At 47.7% G+C, this 26,822-nt stretch overlaps 1 protein-coding gene across 3 annotated transcripts in view; it reads left to right on the top strand.

Annotated features, from left to right (window-relative positions):
* The window catches only part of SLC39A11 (solute carrier family 39 member 11), a 2,648,929-nt gene extending 2,635,425 nt beyond the window's left edge, over window positions 1-13,504 (top strand). For all 3 annotated transcript variants that reach the window (XM_069655098.1, XM_069655097.1, XM_069655099.1), the window contains 2 exons: window positions 644-802; window positions 10,115-13,504. In XM_069655098.1, the coding sequence (XP_069511199.1) occupies window positions 644-802; window positions 10,115-10,193 (238 nt within the window). In that variant the 3' untranslated portion in view covers window positions 10,194-13,504. The remainder of the gene's footprint in view (window positions 1-643; window positions 803-10,114) is intronic.
* Window positions 13,505-26,822: the final 13,318 nt, after the last annotated feature.

The following is a 26,822-nucleotide window of genomic DNA, read 5'->3' as shown; positions in this document are numbered from 1 at the left end:
ATATGTGATCAGTTGGCATTCATGTAATGGTTGGTGATGGTGGCATTGTCTCACCTGTGGGGTGGAGGCTGAGCTTGTTTTCTTGTAGATTTCATCATAATTTGTACTGTTAATTGTGTTGTTTATTACATCTCTGTTGGGAATCAATAAAGAAGGGAAGAAACATATAATACATGTAATGTAAAATAAATCTATGGTTTATTTTGTGTAAGAAGCGCATACTGCCCTCACTAGTGTTCTGATGACATTTATGAAGCACTCAACCTTTGGTCTCATGGGATCCCTTCAACGGTGTGATGCAACCAACCACAATTCATTATACATGCAAGACAATTCTAACAACAACAAACAATTGCACATCTACTCCATCAGTACTCTGTCACTTTTACTGCAGTCTCCACCCGTTACACTCGGCTCCCTTTACCTGATTTGTCCTGTTGATCCTTTTGAACCTTTTTTAATTATATATGTTGGTCAGTGTGGGCATCCTAGCACCAGCTAGGCAGATTATCAATATATAGCTTTATGTCCGACCTTCTTGAATTGTGTAGATCACATCATGATCTAGGAATGTTTTTTAACACCACTCCCATGTTTAATTTCCTTCTGAGTTAATTGTTAATCGAATTGTCTTTCTTTGAAGGTATGGCCAGTTGAGTGGCATGGTGGAGCCTGTGGCCGGGATCTTTGGAGCGTTTGCCATTGGCTTGGCAGAGCCTCTCCTACCTTACGCCTTAGCCTTCGCTGCAGGGGCAATGGTGTACGTGGTCATAGACGACATAATTCCAGAAGCACAAACCAGGTAAAAAGGCTTCTACTCTGACTCTAGTGGACAATTGGGTTTGTATGTACGCAAATGTGATATAAGGCACCAATGGAAATAGTCCTCGGGTTGTCGATACTCATCTAGTCGAAAGCTGTTCTTGCCCTATCGAAGATGGTCTCACGTGCCCAGCTCGTCTCATTGTCCATCAAGGCAATCTTATAAGCTGTGAAGTGTAAGCAAATGCCAATCACTGGAGACACATGGTATGAACTAGTGCAATCAATGATGGGAGGTCCTATCCTATTAGAGGCTCCTCTCTCTGGAGTTTGTCGGAAAAATCGTTGTCTCTTGAACATATTCTAGTACATGAGGCGAGGCGGCTCTTCTAAACTGTATGTTAAATTTATTCTGCGGATCTTTGCCAGTTGCATGTTCTACAGCCGCCCTAGTAGATCGGAAAGAGAAGGGGCCAGTGGGCGCTAGTTCACTGGTAAGAGAGGTAACATTGAAGACAGTTTTGCTGTTGTACTGATGCCTGCCTTCCTGCTCCAATATGTCCCACTATCATTTTCTTGCTGTGTCCCCCACTGTATTTTTGCCCCACTGACGTTATTCTGCCTGGTGTGCAACTGTGGTTTTGCCCCTTGGCACCCAATGCAATTAGTGCCATACAGTGTTTTCCAGTCTATTGCGCACACCTCCAAAATATTGATACATTATGAGACTTCCTGACACAATTCTGATCATTGTTGTCATGCACTAATTCATATAAGGTCTAGGAGCAAGTCAAAAGATTAAGAAAATCAAACCGGACAATTTTAGACATTTATCCCCAATGCATGTTTTTTGGGTCCATAGAAAAATCACATTTTAACCAAACTAACTTTTTACTTTTTACTTTGTTTTAAACTATGAAGGCCTTTATGAAACTTCAATAAATGTAGCATGCATAATTTTAATGTGCCATAAATTAAGGTTGGCCGGATCTGGGGTACTTAAATGAAGGAGTTCAAATGTTACAAAGGAAACTAATCGTTTAAAAGCGTCATGGAGCCATATTGTTGAGATAGATGCATATGCAACTATGGTGTCACTGTCTTAGGTGAGGTGACCTTCTACTGCTCTAATGCCGTTTTATTTGAAATGTCTCCCATCTGCTGAAAGCAAGGTGTATATGGAGTTAATTCCCCATAAGCAATGGATAGGCCAGCATCAGATTATTTTTCAAAAGTCAACGATATTCTAATTATTCTCACATTGTCCAATCAGATTATCACGTTGAGCTATATCAACTTAATCTTAGCTCAACTTTCCTTGGATAGCCTCACTCCCCCAAGTACCCCTCTTTCCATTGCTGAATGCTGCCATGTTTCTCAGCAGGTAGCTCTGCATGGTACTAGATAGATCAAGATGCTCCCTTAGGCTAGGGCAATTGAGCAAAAGATCATTTGAAGAAGTCATGTGAAAAATAAGAATGTCTCACAAACCCACTTTACTTCTCGGGTCATCACATTGGTACCCTCAAGCTCAGTGTACAGGGTCCACTTAAAACACGTCCTCAGCACCTTTCCTGTCATTCAATCTCCCAGTAAAATTTCTTTTTTGGACTTCTGTGTATGGTGGGGAAACCTCCTCTTCTCCAGCATGGGGTCTGGCATGGATTCACATGCTCATGAATATTCCCCGTCGTCAGGCTGGGAATCCTCGGTAAAGAAAAAACCAGTATCAGTTTCGTTTCTGATCTGTCTTTCGTAGTAGTAACCAATCACTGGTCTCTGTGTCATACTGACCACAGCCAATGACTGCCCTCTACCTAAGCCCCGCCTCTGGCAGCCATCTTCAGATTTTTACCGCACGTTCATGTGTTGGGATCCTCGTGCTATTGCTATTGAGCGTTAGTGCTATTTTTTCACGTTTTTTCTCAAAAACTTCGTTTTTTTCGGTCAAAAGAGCCTCAAGCTCCACCGACTCTCCATCCGATCAACGGGGACCCGTGTCGGATTGGTCTACGCCCCTCAAGGGTGAAGATTCGTCGAGCTACGCTTTTGGAGGACTCAAAGTTTCTCAGGCCCATCTCGGTCATGGCCCAGGAGAAGGGAAGCTCGACGCCCGCAAAGCTGTTCAGGGTCTGCCCTGGATGCCAGCTGCAGAATGTCTTTAAGGAAGACGAACACTCCTTTTGTCTTTACTGCCTACATGAAGACAAGACGCACGTGGAGAAGGACTGTACGTTTTGCGGCAACATGTCTGAGCGGACCATGAAGGACCGCCATCAACGTCTCGCCAACTGGCTGGAAGGGAAGAGCCCGTCCGGCGAGAAGAAGAAGAAGAAATCCGAGCGGTCTTCTAAGACCTTTGAGGACGCCCCGGCGACGGGGGTCCAACATAAGGCCAAGCACCGCGATTCCGCTGGCACCGGGAGCGCCGAACGGTCGGGCTCTACGGGCACCAGGCAGGGCGCACCCTCCCCGGCACCATCAACCACGAGCCAACGCTCTGGGTCGGGTAAGAGGAAGACCGAGCACCCGGCGAAGCTCCTGGAGAGGCCCCGGTCGAGCTCAAAGGCGGAGGGGGAGCGAGGCAGTGTCCCCCCCCCCTCAAGGAGAAGGCGGTGAGCGCACCAAGTGTGGTGAAAGCCTTAATCCATCCGACCAAGGCCTCTATCGAGACAGTCGCGGCGGCCCTGGCTCAGCCTGTGGAGGCTACGCCGGTGGTGGCGACCTCGGGGCTCAGAGTCTCCCTGCCACCGCGGAGGGAGTCCTCTTTTATGCCCATCAACAGGACCCTCGTGAAACCTCCGACGGAGAAGAAAAAGGGGGGCAGGAGGTCGCCGTGGATTCGGCCTCAACCTCTGAGGAAGAACTGATCGAGGTCTTAAGCCACGGCGTTGGCGTGGGAGAAGACCAGCCCGTCGGGAGGGATCCCGACGCAGGAGACGACGACATTGTCGAGGGTACCGACGGGGCCCCTGACCGCCCGTCGGATTCCCCTCTGCCAGTGCCGCAAGACAACTCGGCGGCCATTTTGTTGGCTATACAGTCCTTATGCTCAGAGATAAGGACGAGACTGCCGTTACCAGTGGAGGAACCACTCCCGTCGGGGGACCCGGAACCAGGCCCTTCGGGCAGCCCCCCTCCTAAGAAAAGAAGGATTCACCCTCCACCTCCTTTTCAGCCGTCGCGCCCCGTTCAGCCCTCCTCCCCGTCCACGACTCAAGGGGATGATACGGGGACTGACACGGCCGCAACGGGTACGGACGACGAGGTGTACGACGAGGATCTGCCGTCGTCTCCTCCCACCCGGGCTTCCCCGCCCGACGAGATTGGATCTTTTCACTCCATGATCGCCAGGGCATCCGAGCTCTTCCAGCTCTGCCCTGAGGAGAAGAAGGAAGGTTTCCTTTAGCAGCGGCGCGAGGCCAAGAGGAAGACGGTCCTCGCGGTACCTCTACTGGACGATATTTGGGATGAGGGCCTCGCCCTCCTCAAGAACCCATCCACGACGCCGGCTAGAAGGGACCGGGTCCCGGACGCGGCCCCCTTGTGCCTCCGGGCGCAGCCTACCCCGGACTCAGTCGTCTCCGCGGCGGCCAGGAAGAAAGCGGGGGGGGGGTTGCGGCCTCCACGTCGACTTCCCCGCCGGACGGCGAGGGAAAGAAATTGGACACGATAGGGCGCAGGGTCATCTCGCGATTAAGGCGGCTAACGCCTTGGCTATCGTAGCCCGGTACGACAGGGAGCTGTGGTACAAGCTGGCTCCCCTGCTGGACTTCCTACCGGACGACAAGAGGGCGGATGCCCTGGAGATCTTGCAGGAAGGTGAGGTGGCGTCGGACCACGCCATTACTATTGCGACATACATCGCCGACACTGGATTTCGCCAGTTGGGCAACGGCGTGTGCCTTAGGCGGCGTGGATGGCTCAAGGCTACTGACTTCCGTCAAGACGTACAGACCAGAGTCCTGGACATGCCGTTCGATGGGAACAACCTGTTTGGGAAAACAGTGGATGATTCCCTTCAAGCCATTAAAGCGGACACGGAGACAGCCCGGGCTCTCGGGGTTCTCCAGCAACGGCGGCCGCCCTTTTGGAGCGGCGGAGGCAAGGGCGCCTCCAAAGGTTCCGGCGGCGGATTTTCCACCTACCGTCAAGCGGCCCGTTCGTCGTCTCAAGAAGCTTACAGGGGACGAGGCAAGTCAGGCGGACCCCGCTGTCGTCGCCAAGGAGGTCAAGGCGGCAAAGCCTCGTCTAAGCAGGATTGAACCGGCCGTGGGGTCGGGCCCCCACCGAAGCACCCCGGTGGGAGGCCGGCTGGCGAGCTTCGTCAGCGTGTGGGAGTCCATCTCCACCGACCGTTGGGTGCTGGACGCCCTAGCCCAGGGCCACGCGCTCGAGTTTCAAAGAAGGTGCCCGCGCGTCCCCCCTGTGGCCAGGAAAGAGCTTCACGTCCCTCAGCTTCTCCGGGAGGTAAGGGCGATGCTAAGGAAGGGCACCATCGAACTCGTCCCAAGGAGGCTTCGGGGCTCCGGAGTTTACTCAAGATACTTCCTCGTGAAGAAGAAGACTGGAGGATGGCGCCCCATCCTAGACCTACGACGGCTGAACAAGTTCATCAAAGCTCAGAAGTTCCGGATGGTCACCCTCCAGCACGTCCTGGATCAGCTGGAGGAGGGCGACTTCCTGTCGTCGTTGGATTTGGAGGATGCCTACTTCCATATTCCCATCCTAAAGGGGCACCGAAAATTCCTCAGGTTCGTGGTCCAAGGGCGTCACTACCAGTTCAGAGCCCTTCCCTTCGGTCTACGGTCGGCACCCAGGGTATTCACCAAGTGCCTTGCACCAGTGGCGGCGCAGCTGCGCCGAGAGGGGATCCACGTCTACCCCTACCTGGACGACTGGCTCATCCGAGCCAAGACGAGGGAGCTCGCCGTGGAGCACACGGCAAGGACCGTCCAACTTCTCACGGACCTGGGATTCTCTGTGAACTACGCCAAGTCCCACCTGGTACCCGCGCAAAACGCACTGTTTCTGGGAGCGAAGCTCGACACAGTGTCCCTTCTGGCCTCCCCGTCGGAGGAAAGGACCAGGTCCATCCTGGGCAAGGTACAGCGGATGTTGGTTTCTGACGCGGCCAAGGTGAGGTCCATCAAGTCCCTCCTCGGAATGATGTCTTCTTGCATCTACCTCATTCCCATGTGCAGGCTCCGGATGCGCCCGTTGCAGGAGTTCCTGGACGCGCGCTGGATCCAAACGACGGGCGGCTTCGAGGAGAGGATCACACTCGACGAGAGTTTCCGCCGAGCGATCCGGTGGTGGGGCACCCGCGCGCATCTGACGGCAGGCATGGACTTCCAGACCCCAGACCACCAGGAGACAGTGACCACGGATGCCTCCCTGGAAGGGTGGGGAGCGCACACCGAAAATCTGCACGCGAGAGGCCTTTGGCTCCCGACGGAGAAGTCCCTCCATATCAACGTCCTGGAGCTCCGTGCAGTGTTCTGGGCCCTCAGGTCCTTCCTTCCGTCCCTCAAGGGCAAGGTGGTGAGGATCTTCACCGACACCACCACCATGATTTCCATCAGGAAACAGGGCGGAACCAGGTCCCCAGCACTGTCCAAGGAGGCGCTTGACCTGTGGCATTGGGCCGTCGCCCAAAGGATGTTTCTGGTGCCGTTTCATCTGGCAGGGATAAAAAACACCATCGCCGACTCACTCAGCAGGGAGCTGCGCTCGTGCCACGAGTGGGAACTACGGCAGGATCTAGTGGATCGCCTCTTCCGACGGTGGGGCACACCCCAGATCGACCTGTTCGCGACGGCGACAAACTCCAAGTGCTGGAGGTTCGCCAGCAGGTTTCCCCAGCCGAGGAGCATGGGCGATGCTTTCTCGTTCCCCTGGGCGGGCCTGTTCCTATACGCGTTCCCTCCATTGCCACTACTGATCCGGCTCATCAACCAGCTCAAGAGATCACGGTGCAGGATGATCCTCGTTGCACCTGCGTGGCCGAGGCAGATATGGTTCCCGGACCTTCTGGACTTGTCAGCGTCCCCGTCAATCAAGCTGCCAGTGGACGCGGATCTGCTCTCCAGGGAAGGAGGCGCCATCCTCCACCACGACCCGAAGTCGCTGAACTTGCAGGCCTGGCTCCTCCAGCGCTAGAGTTTGGAGGATACGACATACCGGCCGACTGCAGAGAGGTTCTTGCAAAGGCCAGGGCGTCCTCGACTCTTAAATGCTACGGACACAAATGGAAGAGGTTCTCTGTCTGGTGCCACGCACAGAAGATTAACCCTCTAAGGATTACGGCTCCCCAAGTACTGCCGTACCTGTTGACGCTGGCCAAAGCTGGACTGGCACACGCGTCCATCAAGATTCATCTTGCTGCGATCTCCCGATACACTAGAACCACGGGGCGGACGTCCTTGTGGTCTCATCGTCTGGTGAAAGAGTTCATGAAGGGACTGTTCAGATCGTTCCCGCCGGTGAAGGCTCCGGCCCTGGCGTGGGAGCTCAACGTGGTGCTGACCAAGCTCATGGGACTCCGTTCGAGCCTCTGCACTCGGCCCCGTTGAAGTTCCTGTCGTGGAAAACAGCGTTTCTTGTGGCCATCACCTCCGCACGACGGGTGGGAGAGATCCAGGCCCTTTCCTGCAAGGCCCCGTACTTGACTTTTCACGACACGAGGGTGGTGCTCAGGAAGCACCCCTCCTTCATGCCCAAGGTGCCGTCGGACTTCCATCTCAACGAACCCTTGGTGTTGCCTGTGTTTTTCCCGTTGCCTTCGTCGCCGGCTGAGAGGACTTTGCACTCGCTGGATGTGGCTAGAGCACTGAAGTTCTACGTGGATCGCACAAAGTGTTTTCGGAAGACGTCACAACTCTTTGTGAACTTTGGACCTGTCAATCAGGGGAAGGCTCTCTCGAAGGCTTCCATTTCCAGATGGCTCTCCGGCTGTATCATGTACTGTCACCGGTTGGCAAACCGACCGGTGCCTGGCCGTCCGAGAGCACATTCCACCAGAGCGATCGCAGCTACCACGGCGTTCCTATCTGGTGTGCCCCTGCTGGACATTTGCAGGGCTGCTACGTGGAGGTCGACGCACACCTTCACGAAATTCTACTGCGTCGATCGGGATTCCAGGGAGGAGTCCGGGGTCGGCCAAGCAGTGCTGCGCAACCTGTTCGCCTGAGGTGAGCCTGGTGAGGAGGTAAGATTGCTTAATGTTGAGTTTGATGTGATGCTTAATGTTGAGCCTTTGCCACCTCCCGTGGTTGTGCATGTGGGTACTGCTATGTATTCTTTATTCATGAGCATGTGAATCCATGCCAGACCCCATGCTGGAGAAGGAACAAGTTACTTACCTGTAACTGTTGTTCTCCAGCATGGGTCTGGCATGGATTCACATGCGAACCCTCCCGCCTACCCCTCTGCGGCTCTTCACTTGGTCATACTGCCACTTCACGTGCTTCCAAATCTGAAGATGGCTGCCAGAGGCGGGGCTTAGGTAGAGGGCAGTCATTGGCTGTGGTCAGTATGACACAGAGACCAGTGATTGGTTACTACTACGAAAGACAGATCAGAAACGAAACTGATACTGGTTTTTTCTTTACCGAGGATTCCCAGCCTGACGACGGGGAATATTCATGAGCATGTGAATCCATGCCAGACCCATGCTGGAGAACAACAGTTACAGGTAAGTAACTTGTTCCTTGCCGCCACAGGTCTGGAGTAGTGGTCATCAGGGGTTCCAAGCGCCCACATTAGAGACGTTACTGGTTTTCCCTCTAGACCTTCTGCCCTCCCTACCTTGGGTTTCTGGCTCTACTGCCCATCAGCCCACTCTTAATTCTCCTTGACGCCTCGCCTCCAGCTCTCCTTCTTTCCACCTGCACCCACTCAATGCGCTGTGTGCTCATACCTCCATCCCTCATGGTCTAGGAGATACAGGATTTACTCTTCTACGACTACCACCCTGGGCTTCTCTCTGAGGATTTTCCTTCTTTCCTCTCTGCCGTTCCCACTCCTCTCGACCCTTCACACCCTTCTCACCTCTATTATACCTTCCCTTCTCCTCTCCTTTGTAATTCCTCTTTTCCACTCTTCTCACCCTACTCTTCTGTAATTGTCATTCATTTCTTCTCCCCACGCCACATTCCTCCTCTCCCCTAATGTTATTTATTTTTTCTCCTCATCACTTTTCCACCTCATCTCGCTCTTCTCAGCCTCCTCCTTTCTTCTCACTCGCCAGCCTCCTCTTGTCACTCCATCTACCCTTCCCTGAGCCTACTCGAATAACCTCTATCTTCAAACACCCACACCATATTAGTCATGCTTCCTCTTTATATAGCTTTGAAGAGATTAATGGTGATAGTGGCTTTACATGTGAGGGTATTAGTGTGGAGCATATTAACTGGTGTTGATGTACTTCCTTCCACCAACCTCCACGTTTCAACTTCGTGGTCAAGAAATTAACTGCAGGGCTACGTTCTTGAATGTGGCATCAGGTCTGCATAGTGCATTTGCTGGGTCTAATTCTCCCTGCAGCATCTCTGCACTGCCCCATTCCTCCCAGTTCATTTCTCCCTATTAGTGATTGTGAGCCATTCACACGGATGTGCTATGTTTGTGGGGGGCTATCTACAGGGGAGATTTCACTGCTGTCGAGATTTCTTTTCCGGAGAGAGGTTGCTCATTCTTTGGTGAACATGTTTGCAGGTTCTTCAAACGGGCAGTGATCCCTGGTGCTGTACTGTGGCGAAACCCTGCCTTCCATTTCGTGCATGGTGGCATTAGGTAGGGGACCCTCCCCACTGTATCCACTTGGCCAAGCTAGCCATCACATCAAGAGCCAGGCAAGGGACTTCATACACCAGTGGGCATGAAGTGAGCATGGCATGTTTGAGTCTGGTTGGACAGCGGACATGGAGTAGATTCGCTTTACATGGAGGATTGGTCTGAAATGTATGCTGTTTCATATTGGGCTTAGGCCTGCATTTGACTCATTTTTCCCTGACAATACTTTGAGTTTTCAGAATTCTTGACGTTTCTGGGATTGTTCCATATTCTGTAGACGGTGTAAGGACAGCCTTTGCAGGAAAGCCACACTCAACATAGGGGTTAGGTAGCGACAGACACGGGAGTAGCCATGGTGCCTGGTGCATTGATTGTTGTCTGCTGTGGAAGGTGTTGCCTGCTCTGGCCCTCTGCTGCTTTATGATGGTGTGCAAAAGGAAGGCGGGATGCTCTGCAGCGGGAGAGCCCCTGTAATACAGACCAGTATAACATGTAGTGTGCAGGTCTACTGCTCTTGGTCAGGTCTAAAGTGACACGCGCTCTCTTTTCATTCCAGTGGCAACGGGAAGCTGGCGTCCTGGACTTCCATCCTGGGGTTCGTGGTGATGATGTCCCTGGACGTTGGCCTGGGCTAATAACTGCAGATGTTCACCTGGAGACTCTCTTAGAAAAAATAACTACCTTCAGCATTCAACCGAGAACTGTGGTGTGGGGTTTCTTGCATTTCTGTATATCTGATCTGTTTAAGTTGATTCATTATTTGTGGGACCACAACATATGCCTGTGGATAATAGCTTCCAGAGAAATCAAAGTTGACTAAGGGGATGTTCATAAAATTAAATAGTCTTGCTACTGGAGAGGCGTTGAGACCAGGATTGCCATATTCTCAGGCGAGCAAGGCTGTGTAGCTCTCCTGGTAGGGATATGCATTTCTTGACATGTTGATATTTCTCGTTTTTGTCATAGCTGAATGTTTCGACAGGGTTTTTTTTCTTTTTGTGCCTATGAGATATGAACAGGTAAGTCCAGTTAGTCAAACGTCGTCATAACATGAAAACTCTAGGTAGACAATGAGAATTTGCAAAAAGGCAAAATTGTGAGGGACCAGTCACTTTGCTATCACAGGACCATGGCACTGTGTACGCTCTGCTGTAGTAGCAGGATTCTGCTTAAAGGCTTAGCGGGTCATGATGGATTAGAATAAAGTGCCTGCATGGCTAGTCGAGGGGAAACCAGGAAATACAGGAAAGCTGGCCATGCTGTTGCTCTGCTTTACCAGTCTCTTAGTGACCCCCTTTCCTTACTCTTCCGACTCTCCTTTTGCAAGGGCTCTGAAAACAGGGAGTACCTTTGCAAGTCAGAATGACTTATTTGGCTATGTGCTAGTGAACAGGTTATAGGAGTGGTGACAAGCCGGGTAAAGCAAAGTAAAAACGACACTGGCCGTGTATTCATGTATCGGAAGAAGGTCTTGTGGAAGGATTTTACCCTCACAGATAAAACACCAGTCTCTTTTAAAGACCATTAATTGGCATATAAATACAAACATACCAGGAATTTAAGCATGGAGAACTTAGTCTCAAGACTGACACTGAAGCCTTCCTTCCTCCAAGAACGGTGTCAGTCATGGGCATTTGCCAATTATGAAGGGACCAGATGCTGTTTTGTGGGGCACCGTCCAGACTATGCCATCTTCAGTATAGTATGTCTCAGTTCAGTGGCTCTGGTTCCAATGTACAACTCAAACTCTGCACGGGTCATGTGACTCAGCCAGCAGCAGTATGCACCCATTCATGCTTAGCAAAGAGCAGCCTTTGCTTGAGGTCCAGTTTTAAAGAGGACCTAGCGTCCCCTCTACCACAGAAATGGACCTTAGCAAGCATACATTACCATTTGCTCCCTTTCATACCGTCATAAGCTTGCTGCATATTGAGGTAATCTGCATTGCTTTATTCAAGGTATTAATCGCATTGCCGTAGATGTAATGTGGATTGTACCAATCATTGTTAAAGAGAGATTAGACCTCCTTGCACGCTTCGTTCAGCACCTAGACTCCGTTAGGTAATTCCACGTCTTGCATGTGCTGACCACCCACCCTCTTGCCTTGAGTAGTTGATTGAGTAGACTGCGGCATAGTTCAGGAATGTTGTGCGACCGCACAGATATCAATGCTGATTTTCTGTTACTCAGTAGGCACCACAAAATGGCACTAGACAGGGAATCTTGTGCAGTTCCTGCTGGAAAAAATGTTCTGCTGTTACAGCTTCCATTAGAGCTGAATAGGAAAGAGGATTAGACCATCTGCTCTCTTTACAACAGAGCAATGTTTTGGAAAGAGCTTGATGCGCACCCATGACTAAGGAAAAGCACCTAGGCAACAAGCTGACAGTCACTGCTATTGAATATAGAAGGGTTTGGGTCCATATGTCTTTTGATCTGTCTTATTGATGCTGTTCTGATTATGGACGTGTTGACCACATTGGCTTGTTGCTTAGATCCTTCTTTTTATCAGGTGGGAATAGGTGAACTGGCCTTCCCAGTGCTGGCCATGCTCTTTAGGCATATTTTGTCCTGGATCAGATCCTTTGCTTTTCAATGCAGAGATCACCAAATTAATGGCACTTCATTTTTAATTGTACAGCACTTTTTCTGAAAGTGCAACGGAAAATGGTTCTGTGTCCTTTCATCAAAATAAATGATCTCATTGCAATATACTTTCACAAGATGGCATCGTGGCCTTTCATATTCTCTTTATTAATGGAAGTCCCCCATAGCTCCTACGAGCCCCCGACCCTACTCTTCCCACCCAGCAAACCTCCTACCCAATATCCATGCCTTTTTATCAGCAATGTAATTTTGTTGCAGTACATTACCGCAATTTAATTTACTTCAATGAAAGGATTTCAGTGCCTAATCTCAACCTTCTCTTTCTCAAAACCAGTTTATCCAAACATTACTGGATATCCGAAGATTACGATCTGATGCTGTTATTCTCAGGGAGTTATTAGAACTGTCACATGCTGTGCTGCCACATGCAGGATTTCTGTAAGGGGGTTCAAACAATAACCCAATGAGTTCATTGTGAACCACAAAAGATGTGCTCTTCTGTAGAAGAAACTGAATTTTCGAAGTGCACGCTACAGTGCATGAATGTTGCAAATTGATTGGCGTGTATGCAGATTTCTACTTTTCTTGTGTATCAGCCCGAATTCTTTCAAGATGCTGCTAGTGCTTCTTGTTTAATTCTTAAAGTATAACGCTCTCTTATCTGAGCTCCTCGATGCAGTATCTGTCTTAAGGGTAATCTTAACAGGGCGTAAATCAAGCTGCAGTCAGTGCACACTTACTTTGGATTGTTATTAATATATGCCACAAGGATGGTCTTGTCATAGTCCAGCTGTGATTGTTGGAGCCATCAAATCCCTTTCCACAAAGGAGGAGGCTCTCCCCACTACATTTACAGCTTGCTAAGCCTTCTGTTAAGGCTCTCTTAAAACGACTCTGATACGTGGGCGTCATTTTAATAATGAAGTGATTGAGCAAGGATGCTGAAGAGTTCAGGCCCGGTTAGCTAGGAGGCTCTGTGAGCTCTTCTCCTCCCATGTAGACGTCTGTTGTAAACCCTATACTGCCATTAAGTCCTCTGGATTTTAAATTCCTCCATCCTCACATACCCTTCTCTTACTCGAGAGTCAGGAAAGCTCCATCCGTCCGTGAACTTGCAAATGGCTCCTTGCCGACATCTTCCTTAATTGCGTGACACGATTTTCCAGGGAATTGTCTCTTTTTATACTTTTTTGATTTGAAATGCGGTGTCGAAATTGACCGAATCAGTATGTTGTGTTTAGCGTTTGTTAACCAATTGTTCAAAAGCCTGTGTGGTTTTTGATTTTTGATATGAAGTTTGGAATTTTATTCCTTTTGAATTAAAGGACATTTTAAAGTTTGTTTGTGTTTTTTGTGTCGTCTTTTATTTTTCCTTCCGATTTATGAATTGTGTTGCCCTACTTGTTGCCTAGTGCAAGGAACCAAATAACCTTCTGTTCACAAACCATGAAAAAAATAGTCACCAAACTGAGCCGTCCGGCTTTAAAGCAAATAACATTACTAATGTGCCATGGGAGTCATGTATTTTGGAATGCATGACCTCATCAATGGCCCATTATCCTCTGCGATAAATCACCTCACACATGGTCCTTGATGCTTTATGGCACATCAACATTGGCCTTTTGCCAATATAGGGCCTGATTCACTGAAGCTTCTTATAATGGCACAATCCCATAGGAAAACGCTCTGTGAATGAGGCTCGTAGTATGCTTCATCTGAAGACTATGAACTCCCCATTTGGCCGTGCTGTTTGGGGCAGGTAATCCCAACAAGGGGCAAGACGGTGTTGTGATTCATAGCCTGTATAGGGACCATGCTACTTTGAACCACATATCACTAATGGTCCATGCTATTATCAAAGCACAGCCAATCATCTAAAAACACTTTCCTACCTCCTGCTTTGCCACCAGAATATTGCTTTTCTTCCACAGTCAATCAAAGTCAATCAAATAAGAACACCACTTCACCATCAGATTTCCCACAACAGCCAGAGCAAATTAATTGAGAAAGTATAACATCATTGAGGCATTGGAAAGGAGGAGCAGCAGTGTGCCGAGTGACCGGCCCATGCCTTGCCTGTTTTTACATCTTTTTCAAAAGCACTCCCATGGTGTTCTCACCCATGCATCTGAAGAAAAGGTGACCTGTGAAGAAATTCCTGTATGGTTCGGTCAAGGCCTCCAAAGAGCCATTGACCAGTCCGTGTTCAGCTTTCATTCCACAAACACACAGACAAACCCACATGTAATCCCACCTGCTCTCAGCACACATGCATTATGAACCATAGTAACCTCATACACATTACATTAATCACCACTCACTTCACACATCATGCTCAGGTTCTACATACATACAAGCGTTCCACAATGCTGCGTGCCTCAAGTTGCTGGGTTCACCATTCACAAGCTAGATTATATCTTCATTAGAGATATCGACAACTTTCTCCACTGTGCTCACACACACACAACCACAAACACACACACACAGGTGCTATCTTCACTCCCAGAGATTACAGCATATGATGCATTGATGGCAGTCACAACAGTGAAGGACGACTTGCAGTTATCCACAATTCCTCTTAGTCCTGGACTCTCCATGAATCAACAAATCCTTTGTATTTATCACATGCCACTTTTCAATCACCCTCTCACAGACGACCACCACCACCTGATTGATCTACCAAACACTCCTCAAACTGACAGTCATTTTTGAAGAAATCCGACTCCTCCCGATCACTTCTATCAACCACTCCGGCAATATCTTTTCCTGAGACTTAAGCCTCCCAAGTGAACCGGTTGCAAACAAAAAAGCACTCTTAATAGACCCCTCCCCCCCAAAAAAAATCCTGAACATCAAACAAGTCGCTGAACCAACTCTGGTTAAATGTAAGACTCTTGATGTGTCCCTAGGTGGCTGCTCCCCGAAACAAAGGGACTCGGGGAAACCCCTCTACCATCCCACTCCTTATCCATTATATACCTTCTGCCTACTCCTACTGCCAAGCCTGAATTTATTAGAAAGATTTTACCATTGAAACACAAAGACGTTCCCACTACATATGAATCCTCCACCGACCTTACAACCATCAGCAACCAAAATTCCTCCCTAATCAGAATCCACGACCACCCCACTAAAGCTATGATTTAGTAAAGCAAAGAATTCTGCATCCCGTAACGCACAAGAGAACAGGTTTGGCACCCAACCCCAGGCAGGATGACTTCAGCAAAAGGAAATCTCTCTCCAGATATTCACCTAAAGATTGCAGTGACATTGAGTGGTATGCATGGTACCCTCAAAGTTGAATCCTGTAGTCATGTGTCTAAAAAATGTACATGGAACCACTTGGAGGACTTCTCCTCAATCACTGAATCAAAACTTTACCATTATGGCTACATCTCCAGCTAGATCGCAGTCACCTCAATCAATAACATAGTTTGACTCAGATTGGCTTGCTCACATGCAAGCTTAGATTTCAAGTGATTTCCTACAGCTGAACCTAAAATGACAGCATTAACCCCTGTCACTTTAAAGCTACAGACAAACACACCTCCAAAACTGCAGCTCAACAGATTCAAAAAACAACTTTCCATAGATGGAAATTCACTCACTTATAATAACCTTGATCTTTCAATAATGTCCCAAATTGCGAAGTAGATGAAAATGGCCTCGTGCTAGCTTTCCCTCTACATAGATTAGAACCTTACTGTCCTGTTTCATAGTTCCAAAACACCATCCCCAACCCCACCCCAAATGGCTGCAATGCTCTTTTCACCACAGACGCCGATGCCTCATTGAGAAGCATCATGCTAACTACAGACTTAATTATTGAAGGTCCTCACTGCTATGCTGAGGGATATGCACTGGCTGCCTCTCCAAGTCAGAATCATATCCAAAGACTATCACATAAAACATCATAACAACCAGCATGCCTCCATATTTGGGTTAAAGGTTAACCATCAGTGGTGGACAAAGCAACATAGAGGGCCACTATATCACCAATCTCGAAATCAACAGGGGTTGAAAAGAAAATTGTTCAAGTCTCAGACTCTGGAACATGATTCCTCCTCGTCCAAGCTATTGTATTCTTTAGATAGGACCTGAAGGCAAAACTCTCCAAGGAATGATTCATTGATTCCCAGTTAAAAACTCCCCAACTCTTCAGGCCCTAAACCTATCCATCTCCCTGCTAGCTGCATGATCTCAGATGCCCACACTCCGTACCTATGCCCATAATCTTTAAACAGTCTATTCTCTTGTATAGCATCCACTACTGTCTAGGTAGCTCATTGCTATATAAATACTGTTTCAGTGGGCCAATAACATAATAATAATAATGAACAGAGAAGCCTGAAGGATCAAACGCTTACCGGTGAGTGCAGCGAAGGGAACACACATACTGGGGCGCTCTGGGGCTGGAAAACTGACATACCAGAATGCCGTGCAAACTGAATCTTATTGCACATGTTACAGAAGGTCAAATGAGATGACTGTGAATAACAAACTAGCTACCAAGTATAAGTACTTTTGAAAGGTGCAACAATCCTTATCGAATACCGAACTAACTGAAAGATATGAGGAAAATATTTACAAAGCATATGAAGCACTGTTAAGAATTTCATTCAGGCGACGCACACCTTGGTCTCGGCCTAGTATGCAGCGCACGACTGAAATGCTCATCTCTTTATTCATATATATATATATATATATATATATATATATATATATATATATTCAATATTGAGATGGTGCACCACTCATATCACACCCCCTTTTCAAATATCCCGGGTCACAATGTACCATGAACCAGGCTGGTTGGTAAAAATGCAATATTTATTTATTTATTTATTTATTTAAAAATTCGAAATAAATCATACACTTTTAATATGGTGCAGCAATCCCCAATGGGATGATAATTAGAATGAGAATGTGCGCAATGCACTGGGTTTAACCTTCTAGTAGAACATATACACAGCACAGCGGAATAGGAGCACTTTTTGATTTAGGAAAGATAGCACCCAAGTTAGAATTTCCCTCTGCAATGTGCCCTCAAACCACAAATAATACATTCTGAGTGGATAAACAGAAGCAGCAGGTAATCAGGAATACAAAACAGGAAACGGAATAAAATCTGACCTTCCCTCCCCAAATAAGAGAGAAAAACAGATTTTAAACCCCTTGCAATGTTAGGAAATGACACTCGGAAATGGACAAATAAATAATGAATGTGTGTTCAAACCCTTGAAGTAAATATAATACCTCACTAAAGCAACAATGCAAAGACACTAACAATCACAAAGAATGGATTACCAAAAGCATACAGTTCGAAAATGAGTGGAAAGTTTAAAACAGATTGCAGCAAAATGACACATTGAAAACTTTGCAATTTTTCAATTCCCACCTGAAATTACCCAAACAGTTTTTAATATAAACTGGTGAAATGCACTGATTTGGAGGGCGGGTTTTTGGATGGGGCGTAGAGGTATATCCCAGGGGTATTCTAGAAGTGAACCTAGGGCTATAGCTGGTAAATTGGGTGAGTTATGCTAGACATAAAAGGGTCCTCTTAGAGTAAAATGGAGCTGTGAAATAGGAAAGGAAATCAGTTGTGACAAGAACAGTTTTACTTTAAACTAGAGTATTGAGTCTAGCTCACAAAAGAGGGACACAGTAAGAGCCAGGGTTGATTCGCGCAATCCCGTCACCCCAGCGCCCATCCCTGGCGGAAACCAGTCCGATCACTCGAAATAGGACTAATGGTTTACGATTATACAAGACAAAATTACTAAAGAAATGGCGCTCGCACTAGAAATCAAGGGCAGGGTTGCAGGGATGATTCTGACAGTTGTAACAAGTTAGCAGGGTAACGGTAGGATGACTTAGAGAGTGTAATGAGGACCAAGGCAAGACAAGGTATACTATGGATTTCTATGGGGTGGTGATTTATACTCCATCATCTCTTTAGTTTTTGGATTTTTGGACAGTCAACGGTTCTGGTCACTACTCGGCAGTGCGCCTGGCAAATAGCTGGGCAGTTCTGGTCACTGGATACTAAAGGTCAGCTGGATGGCAGAATAGCAGTTAGTGTTATCAGCATGCTTCCCAAAAACACCACAGCTTTCCCCTTTTTAATGGGAGATTAGTGGGTTTTTCAGAATTGAGGCCTTGCTGGGATAGGATCAGCACTGCTTGGGGTTTGCAGTGGACACTGGAGTAGGGTCAGCAATGCTTTGGCCTTGTTGTTGGGATCTAGAATCTAGATGGATGGACCAGGATTGCTGGCGCTGGAAAATCAGCAAGAGTGTGTGTCTAGAGTCTTGTCAGGGACTCATTTATAATGCATAGTGACATCATAGACTATATTGCTGGGCCGGTTTAGCTAAACCCGCCTCTAAACAACTGGATTGGACAATCAATGTTGGTTGCCTCCCCTGGGATGTGACTCAGTTAGGGAGGTTGCATTTTAGGATGTAAAAATACTTCCCACAGACCTTTTTGCCAAAAGTCTGTTATACCAGAATTAACACATTTGTACAGTTGGGGCACCTTAATAAATGACATAATCAGGTTACATATTTTATGTAGAGCACAGACGTCCAATTCTGCAATCTGTGAGATATTGTTTTGTACATTTAACAATCTTTGGTCATTTTCAGTGTGACATGTTAGGCCTAAAATTCCATAACTTTATACATGGGTGTGGATGATCATAAGGGATGTATGTACAAAACTTCACATTTGCAACATAGATGCTTTTCTTGTTATACGCAATACTTTGCCATTTCTGTCCCAAAGTTTCAGTGAATTCCACCATGTCTTCAATGAAAGCCCATAAAATTATATTTAAAACTGCAAACTTTTTACATTTTTACTAATTCTTGCTGCAGAGATAAAAGGTCTTTAAAGTTTATTTACAGAATAGTCTTTGGAAGCAAATGGCAGTCCTTTGTCTGTCACTGGCCCATTTTTTTCTTTCTTCAGCTGCCGGCATCTATCACTTCAACACCGTGTGGGGTGAGGGTTCCCAGTTTGATTGAAGGTATTATGCCCCCCTCCACTTGACAGGTTAGTGTCCCAGGACTTCTATTGTCCCAGCTTGGAGCACAGACGAATGTCTGACGACCGTGTGAACTTTCTTTGTCCTGGCCTATTCAAAGTTTTTCAAGCTGGCAATTATCACTTTCGTGCCCTGGAAGTTTGTTGTGGCTTCCTTCCTAGGGGGTAGCTTTAACTCTGCCAACCAGAATAACCTGTTTTTGACAGCTTGCAAATCCAGCCAAGGCGGTTTAAAACCTTTATTTTCTGATATTTGGTCCTGAATTAAAACAAACCTGTGGAATAAAATAGCCCATGTATGTATCTTCACCAGCCACAAACCCCTTCACATTGCTAGGTAATGGCAGGCTTTCCTTCAACAGTTTACTTTTCAAACTGGCATTTTTTTCCTTTAGTTTTGCAAAAGCCCACTTTTACACATTTTAAAAACTGCTAGCATTTCCTTTCAAATTCGATTTTGCCATTTGACTTGACAATATTGCCTTGCAGCCACAGTTATTTTCTTCTAGGCAGTAGTTTATTTGAAGCACAGATGCGTTGAAACTGACATGGCTCAGATAGCTGGAGTCTCTTTTGAACTACCAAGCACATTTTCCCGTGCGAGTAAAAGTGAAGTTCCTTGTTGATTTCTCTCAGAGTTGGTTTGACAGGGCTTGTCATTCAGAAATCATGCCTGGTTTTGCTGAGGCACAATGAGATACTGGGCATGGCAGGGCCTTATTAATCACAGTGATTTAAGGGAGAACATATGGAAATAGCGTCAGCAGCATTATTTTAAAGGTGAAGAAGTGTCCTTTCCAATGGGGATTTTGGGGTTTTCAGCAAAGCAGTGCTGCCTTTTCACTCCATATCTTTTGTACAGGTAAGAACACACTGGCATTCTCCCTTAGTGTGTCCCCTTGTTCCATTGTGCCCCTGTGTGCTTAGCAAGAAGGGGCAGCCACCTTTTTGTTGTTGCAAAAATGCAGTTTTGAGGCCATAGCGCTCATAGGATCCAGCACAGCCATTTTGCTGTTTCTGCGCACATGCAGCTTGGTGATGTGGGGAAATATGTCATGATGCCTACCTCCAAGGAGCCAGGTCCGACCCAGCAACCCCAGAGGCAGGCATCATTTCCCCCAGGGAAGTGCCAGCGGGCCCAAGCTGGGGCCCTTTGGACACAGTCTTGGCGCCTTAGGCGCCAGGCTCATGTTGGACCCCTGTCCTGGCGCCTTAGGCGCCAGGCTCATAAAACACTTGAACACATGTCTAGCTTTAAGGTGCACTTACCTGATGCAGACCATGCTGCTACATCCAGGCCCTCTTGAGGCCTGAATGGAACTACTTTACCTGTGGAACTACTTTCCCCTGGGTGTGGTCGGGGAAGGGTACATACCTGATCGGTGGAAGGATACATACCTGGAACTTCTTCCAAAGCTATTTAAACCATGCCCGATCAGCAACTCACGCTTCGCGTTGTTCTGCTCCTCGCAGCTGGACGCTCACCGTGTCAGCTCCTGGACTTCAGCCACGCCTGTCAGCATCCTGGGTCACCTGCTAAGAGAGAATTGGAGAGAAAGAAGACCTTACCTGCTAAAGCTGCATCACGGAGACTTCACACCGACGATCCTGAAAGGGAAGACATCATTTTAAAAGCATTTTGCTTCGATCGCTGCAGCGCTTCATTTCACTCACCTTTCCTGGGCACCTCCATCTTCAGCAGCGATCATCCGGATCCGCAGCCACTTCCCAGAGCCTAGAGAGAAAAAGACAAGAACACAAGGTGAGAGAAGGAAGGGAATAGGAAAAGCTCAGTTTCCTTCTAAGACTTACCTGTTGGGTCATTCCCATTTCATTTCGGGTCCTGCCGCTTCCTGGCATTCTGGACCCCGGCCCCTATGGGGAAAAAAGACAAAGACATTGAATGAGCGAATGCAAAGACATTACCCGAACGCTCATCCAGAACTTACCTGTCATTTACTGGAACTGCATGTTTCACTTCGGGTCGGCGCCATATCTCCGGCATTCCGAACCCCGGCCCCTAAGGGGAAAAAGACATAAGCGTTAGCGCTTGCTGCAATAAGACAATGAACATTATTATTAAGCTTGAACTTTTGAACTTGCTACAGAACTCTTACAGCGCCTTACCTGAATAGACAAGCTTATTTGAACTCCCATCAAACCTCAATCCAGTGAAGTAACTGGGTTTCAACGCGCCCCTGCATCAGAAGCAGGATGGAGAACTCATCCTTCCAGACCCTAAGGTGAGACTTCACGGGGAATCGAGGAAGGGTATCGTGGAGGGTTGGAAGGGAGTGGGAGGCTTGAGCATTATTCCGTCAGTAGGTAATACTCCCTTTTCACACACAGGGGAATATTCCTGCGAGCCATTGAGTCCATCTTCAGAGTCCTGCGCTTCACCATAGAAGAAGCATCAGCACTCGAAGCCAGACCTGCGCCTCCGTGGGAATCAGGTGAGCGTGACAGAACACGAAGCCTACCCACAATTTCCCACCTGGGCGCTATGGAGACTTCCGAGACAGATCAGCTGGCCCAGCTTTTGGGGGAATTACGGGCAGAAGTGCACTCAGCCCGCCAGGAGACTAACGCTCTCAAAAGAGAACTGATCCTATCCAAGGAAAGAACAGATGACCTGGCCAAAAGGTTATTGCAGGCCCAGGCAGGGCACACTCCTTTACCTAATTCCGGAGATACTTCCACATCAATGGGTTTGAATAACCCGGTACAAATCAATCTACCTGGACACATGCCTTTTGCCCCGCCTGAACGTTTTGCGGGGGATCCCAAGAAATATGCCGTCTTTATGAACCAATGTCGTTTACACTTTCTATGCAGACCCGGGGCCTTCCCCAACGACCAGACCAAGGTAGCCTTTATACTATCTTACCTCAGTGGCAGTGCTGCCGATTGGTCTATTCCATTGGTAAATCAGGATGATCCCATTCTCCAGAATTATCAGGGTTTCCAGGCCAGCATGGAAAGATTGTTTGCTCGACACTCTCAAGGACAGGCCCTTGATAACGAACTGCTATCCTTACGACAAGGTAATCAGGATCTTCTGTCCTACGTTGCCACCTTTAATAGACTGGTTGTGGAAACTGGATGGCCAGAAAACAAAAGGATCACATTGTTTCATCGAGGCCTGCGCGGAGAGCTTAAGGATGTTCATATCCTTAAGGATGTTCATAAGGATGTTCAGATAGTAGATCCACCCCAGGTCTGCGCAGACTACACAGACATGGTGGTTCAACTTGATCACAGACTTCAGAATAGAAAAGCAGATCGGTTCAAGTACGAAACCCGAGTACCGATCAAAACCCACGCTAACTCCAAGAGTACCGACGTATCCGAACCTATGCAAATCGGCGGTGTTAAAGGACCATTAACACAGAAGGAACGAGAGAGAAGGCGGCAAATGCAACTTTGCCTGTATTGCGGGACTTCCGGTCACTTTCTTCGAAATTGTCCAGTTAAACCACCTAAGAAGGTGGTTGGAGCCACAGATAACGATTTATTGACACCTGATTCGGGAAACGACCTAGCCCGACAAGGGGTCCCTTGCCGAGCTTGAAAACAAACTCTTTGACCTCGCATTTTGTCATGCCAATGGTGCTCGTGGACCCAAAACAGCCTCAGCTGTTGCATGCTATAAAAGCATACATCGACAGTGGAGCTATTGGAAATTACATAGACCGTGAATTGGCTTCCAGGATTAAGCTCCCTCTCCACCCGAAAGTAACCCAAGATGTCATTACTACAGTAGATGGAACCGAAATAGCCTCAGGGCCTGTAACGCATTCCACTGTTGAAATGACACTGGTGGGTCAGGACGGACATCGGGAAGCAATCGTGTTTGATGTGATCAAGGCCCCACAATTTCAAGTAATTCTTGGAATTCCTTGGTTAGAAACACACAATCCCAGAATTGACTGGCGAGCAAAGAAGATAAGTTTTCCAGATTGTGAACCAACTTGTTACCCAAGAAATCCAGTTATGGGTCTAGCCTCAGCAACTTCCACCCCTGTACAGCTACTGTCAGAATACCAAGAATTCCAAGACGTTTTTCAGAAGGAACAGGCTAACGCGTTACCTCCCCATCGGTCTTATGATTGCCAAATCGATCTGGTACCCAATGCTCAACTACCTTGTAGTAGGATTTATGCTCTTACGGAACCTGAGAACCTACATTTGCGTCAGTATTTAGATCAGTACCTAGCCAATGGTTTTATTCGCCCGTCCAAGTCTCCTGTCTCCTCAGCTCTGTTCTTCGTGCCGAAAAAAGAGGGCGACCTTAGAACATGTATAGACTAGCGCGCCATAAATCAAATAACGATTAAGGATCGTTATCCTCTGCCTTTGATCCCTGAGCTTATCGACCAGGTGAAAGACGCTTGTGTGTACACCAAGTTAGATCTCCGAGGAGCTTATCACCTGGTGTGTATAAAAGAAGGCGACGAATGGAAGACTGCATTCCGCACCAAATTTGAGCTCTTCGAATATCAGGTGATGCCCTTCGGTTTGTGCAATGCATCTGCCGCCTTTCAGTACTTTATGAATGATGTTCTTCGGGAACTTATCGACGTCTGTGTCATTGTTTATATTGACGACATCCTGGTGTACTCCTCTTCAGAATCCGATCACAGAAAACATGTTAGGGCAGTTCTTGAGAAATTGCGCCAGCACAGACTATTTGCAAAGCTCGAAAAATGCATTTTTCATACCACAGAAGTGGAGTTTCTCGGATTCATCCTGACACCTCAAGGAGTCCGAATGGACTTGCGAAAGGTGGACGCCATCCTCAAATGGCCATCTCCTAGCTCGGTGAAGGGAGTTCAGAGCATGCTCGGCTTCGCCAATTTCTATAGAAGATTCATCCTGGAATTTTCCCGAACAGTCCAACCCATCACAGCTCTCCTAAAGAAAAACAAACGCTTTTGAATGGACTCTTGAGGCCGAACAAGCCTTTCAGGACCTGAAAACCAAATTCACCTCTGCACCTATATTGAAGCACCCGCACCCAGATCTCCCTTACATTGTGGAAACCGACGCATCCAGTTCGGCCATGGGAGCTGTCCTGTCGCAAAGAGACCCAGAAACTAACCAACTATACCCTGTGGCCTTTTGGTCCAGGAAATTTACTCCTCCTGAAATGAACTACGCAATTACCGACAAAGAGTTACTAGCTATTAAATCTGCTTTCAAGGCTTGGCGTCACTACCTTCTCGGGGCAAGACACACCATCACCGTAATTACGGACCACAGGAATTTACAGTATTTAAAGACGGCCAAGGCTCAATCTTCACGACAAATCCGATGGGCTCTATTCTTTGCGGAATTTGATTTTGTAATTACCTATCGCCCTGGCTGCAAGAATGGTAAAGCAGGCGCCTTATCCCGGATTGGCATGGAAGAACCCAATTTGAGTTTAGAACCTGTGCCAATCGTACCTGAACAAAGAATCTTAGGCCTAACTTCATTGCAAACTATTGAGGACATCCAAGCGCAAGTAAAACAACTTCTAGACTCTTCAGCCTTACTGGAATGAAGTCAAAAGGGTCCTCATTACACCGTTAAGGATGACTTACCCTACTTCCAGGAGCGGTTGGTTCTGCCTAGTAAAGAATTGCAAGAACTTGTTATTGCCCATCATCATGAATCATTAATGGAAGGACACCCTGGTATCGCTAAAACGGAGGAAAAAATCAAACGCCACTTCTGGTGGCCTTCTTGGAGAAAAGACATAGTCTTTTGTATTGTCTTGCGGAATTTGCGCCCAAAACAAGGGTAAAAAAAAAAGGCCAGCCGGCCTACTTCAACCCTTGGATATTCCACCGGCACCATGGCACACCTTGTCAATGGACTTTAACTGACCTGCCTCCTTGTGCTGGTTACAACACTATCCTTGTAATTGTAGATCTATTCTCCAAAATGGCCCACTTTATCCCTTTAAAAGGTTTGCCTTCAGCTTCCACCTTGGCCAAGGAATTTCTGGAGAATATAGTTTGCATACATGGTTTCCCTTCCATATTAGTCTCGGATCGTGGAAGTCAATTTATCTCCCATTTTTGGAAAAAGTGTTGCCAACTAGCACAAATAGATGTGCGCTATCCACCAGCCACCACCCCCAGACCGACGGACAAACCGAGAGAACCAATCAGACTCTCGAGCAATATCTTCGGTGCATGTTACATCAATCCGAGTTAAATTGGAAAGACATCCTTTGGATCGCAGAATATGCATACAACAATTCAGTGCATTCTGGAACCGGACAAACTCCTTTTTATACTTTGTTTGGTCACCATCCTCGGACCTCTGATCTAGATCCACCTCTGACCCTGGAAATGCCCGCAGTAAATCATCTGCATTCCACAATACCCCAAGCCTTCAAAGAAGCTGCAACTCATTTACAGCAAGCCAAGAAAAAGTATAAAGAAAACGCTGATTTGCACCGAAGTAAAACTCCTCCTTACCAAGTAGGAGATCAGGTATGGCTAGCAACGAAACATTTACCCCTCAAGGGCCCGCGAACCTTCAATCCCAGATTCATAGGACCTTATCCCATCAAGGCTATATTCAATCCCGTGGCCTTTAAACTGGATTTACCGTCTAACATGCGTATTCATCCAATTTTTCATGCATCACTTTTGAAGCCAGTACAACTAGGGACCCGACTGTCCAAGCCTCCAGACCCAGTTCAAATTGAAGGGGAATTAGAATTCAAAGTTAAAGACATTTTAGACTCCAAGGTGTTAAAGTCCAAACTCTTCTATCTTGTTGACTGGAAGGGATATGGACCTCAGGAGAGATCGTGGGAGCCTAGTAACCATGTTCACGCACCTCGATTAATACAAAGGTTCCACCGGACATTTCCGAACAAGCCAAAACCCTCGGAGGGAACAACCTTGGGGGGGGCCTTGAGGGGGGGGTACTGTCATGATGCCTACCTCCAAGGAGCCAGGTCCGACCCAGCAACCCCAGAGGCAGGCATCATTTCCCCCAGGGAAGTGCCAGCGGGCCCACGCTGGGGCCCTTTGGACACACTCCTGGCGCCTTAGGCACCAGGCTCATGTTGGACCCCTGTCCTGGCGCCTTAGGCACCAGGCTCATAAAGCTAGACATGTGTTCAAGTGTTTTAAGGTGCACTTACCTGATGCAGACCATGCTGCTACATCCAGGCCCTCTTGAGGCCTGAATGGAACTACTTTACCTGTGGAACTACTTTCCCCTGGGTGTGGTCGGGGAAGGGTACATACCTGATCGGTGGAAGGATACATACCTGGAACTTCTTCCAAAGCTATTTAAACCACGCCCGATCAGCAACTCACGCTTCGCGTTGTTCTGCTCCTCGCAGCTGGACGCTCACTGTGTCAGCTCCTGCTTCTGGACTTCAGCCACGCCTGTCAGCATCCTGGGTCACCTGCTAAGAGAGAATTGGAGATAAAGAAGACCTTACCTGCTAAAGCTGCATCACGGAGACTTCACACCGACGATCCTGAAAGGGAAGACATCATTTTAAAAGCATTTTGCTTCGATCGCTGCAGCGCTGCATTTCACTCACCTTTCCTGGGCACCTCCATCTTCAGCAGCGATCATCCGGATCCGCA

Source organism: Ambystoma mexicanum, chromosome 3q (genome assembly GCF_040938575.1).
Source record: "Ambystoma mexicanum isolate Mex_15411 chromosome 3q, UKY_AmexF1_1, whole genome shotgun sequence".
Lineage (NCBI taxonomy): Eukaryota > Metazoa > Chordata > Amphibia > Caudata > Ambystomatidae > Ambystoma > Ambystoma mexicanum.
This window is presented reverse-complemented; position numbering and strand designations above follow the sequence as displayed.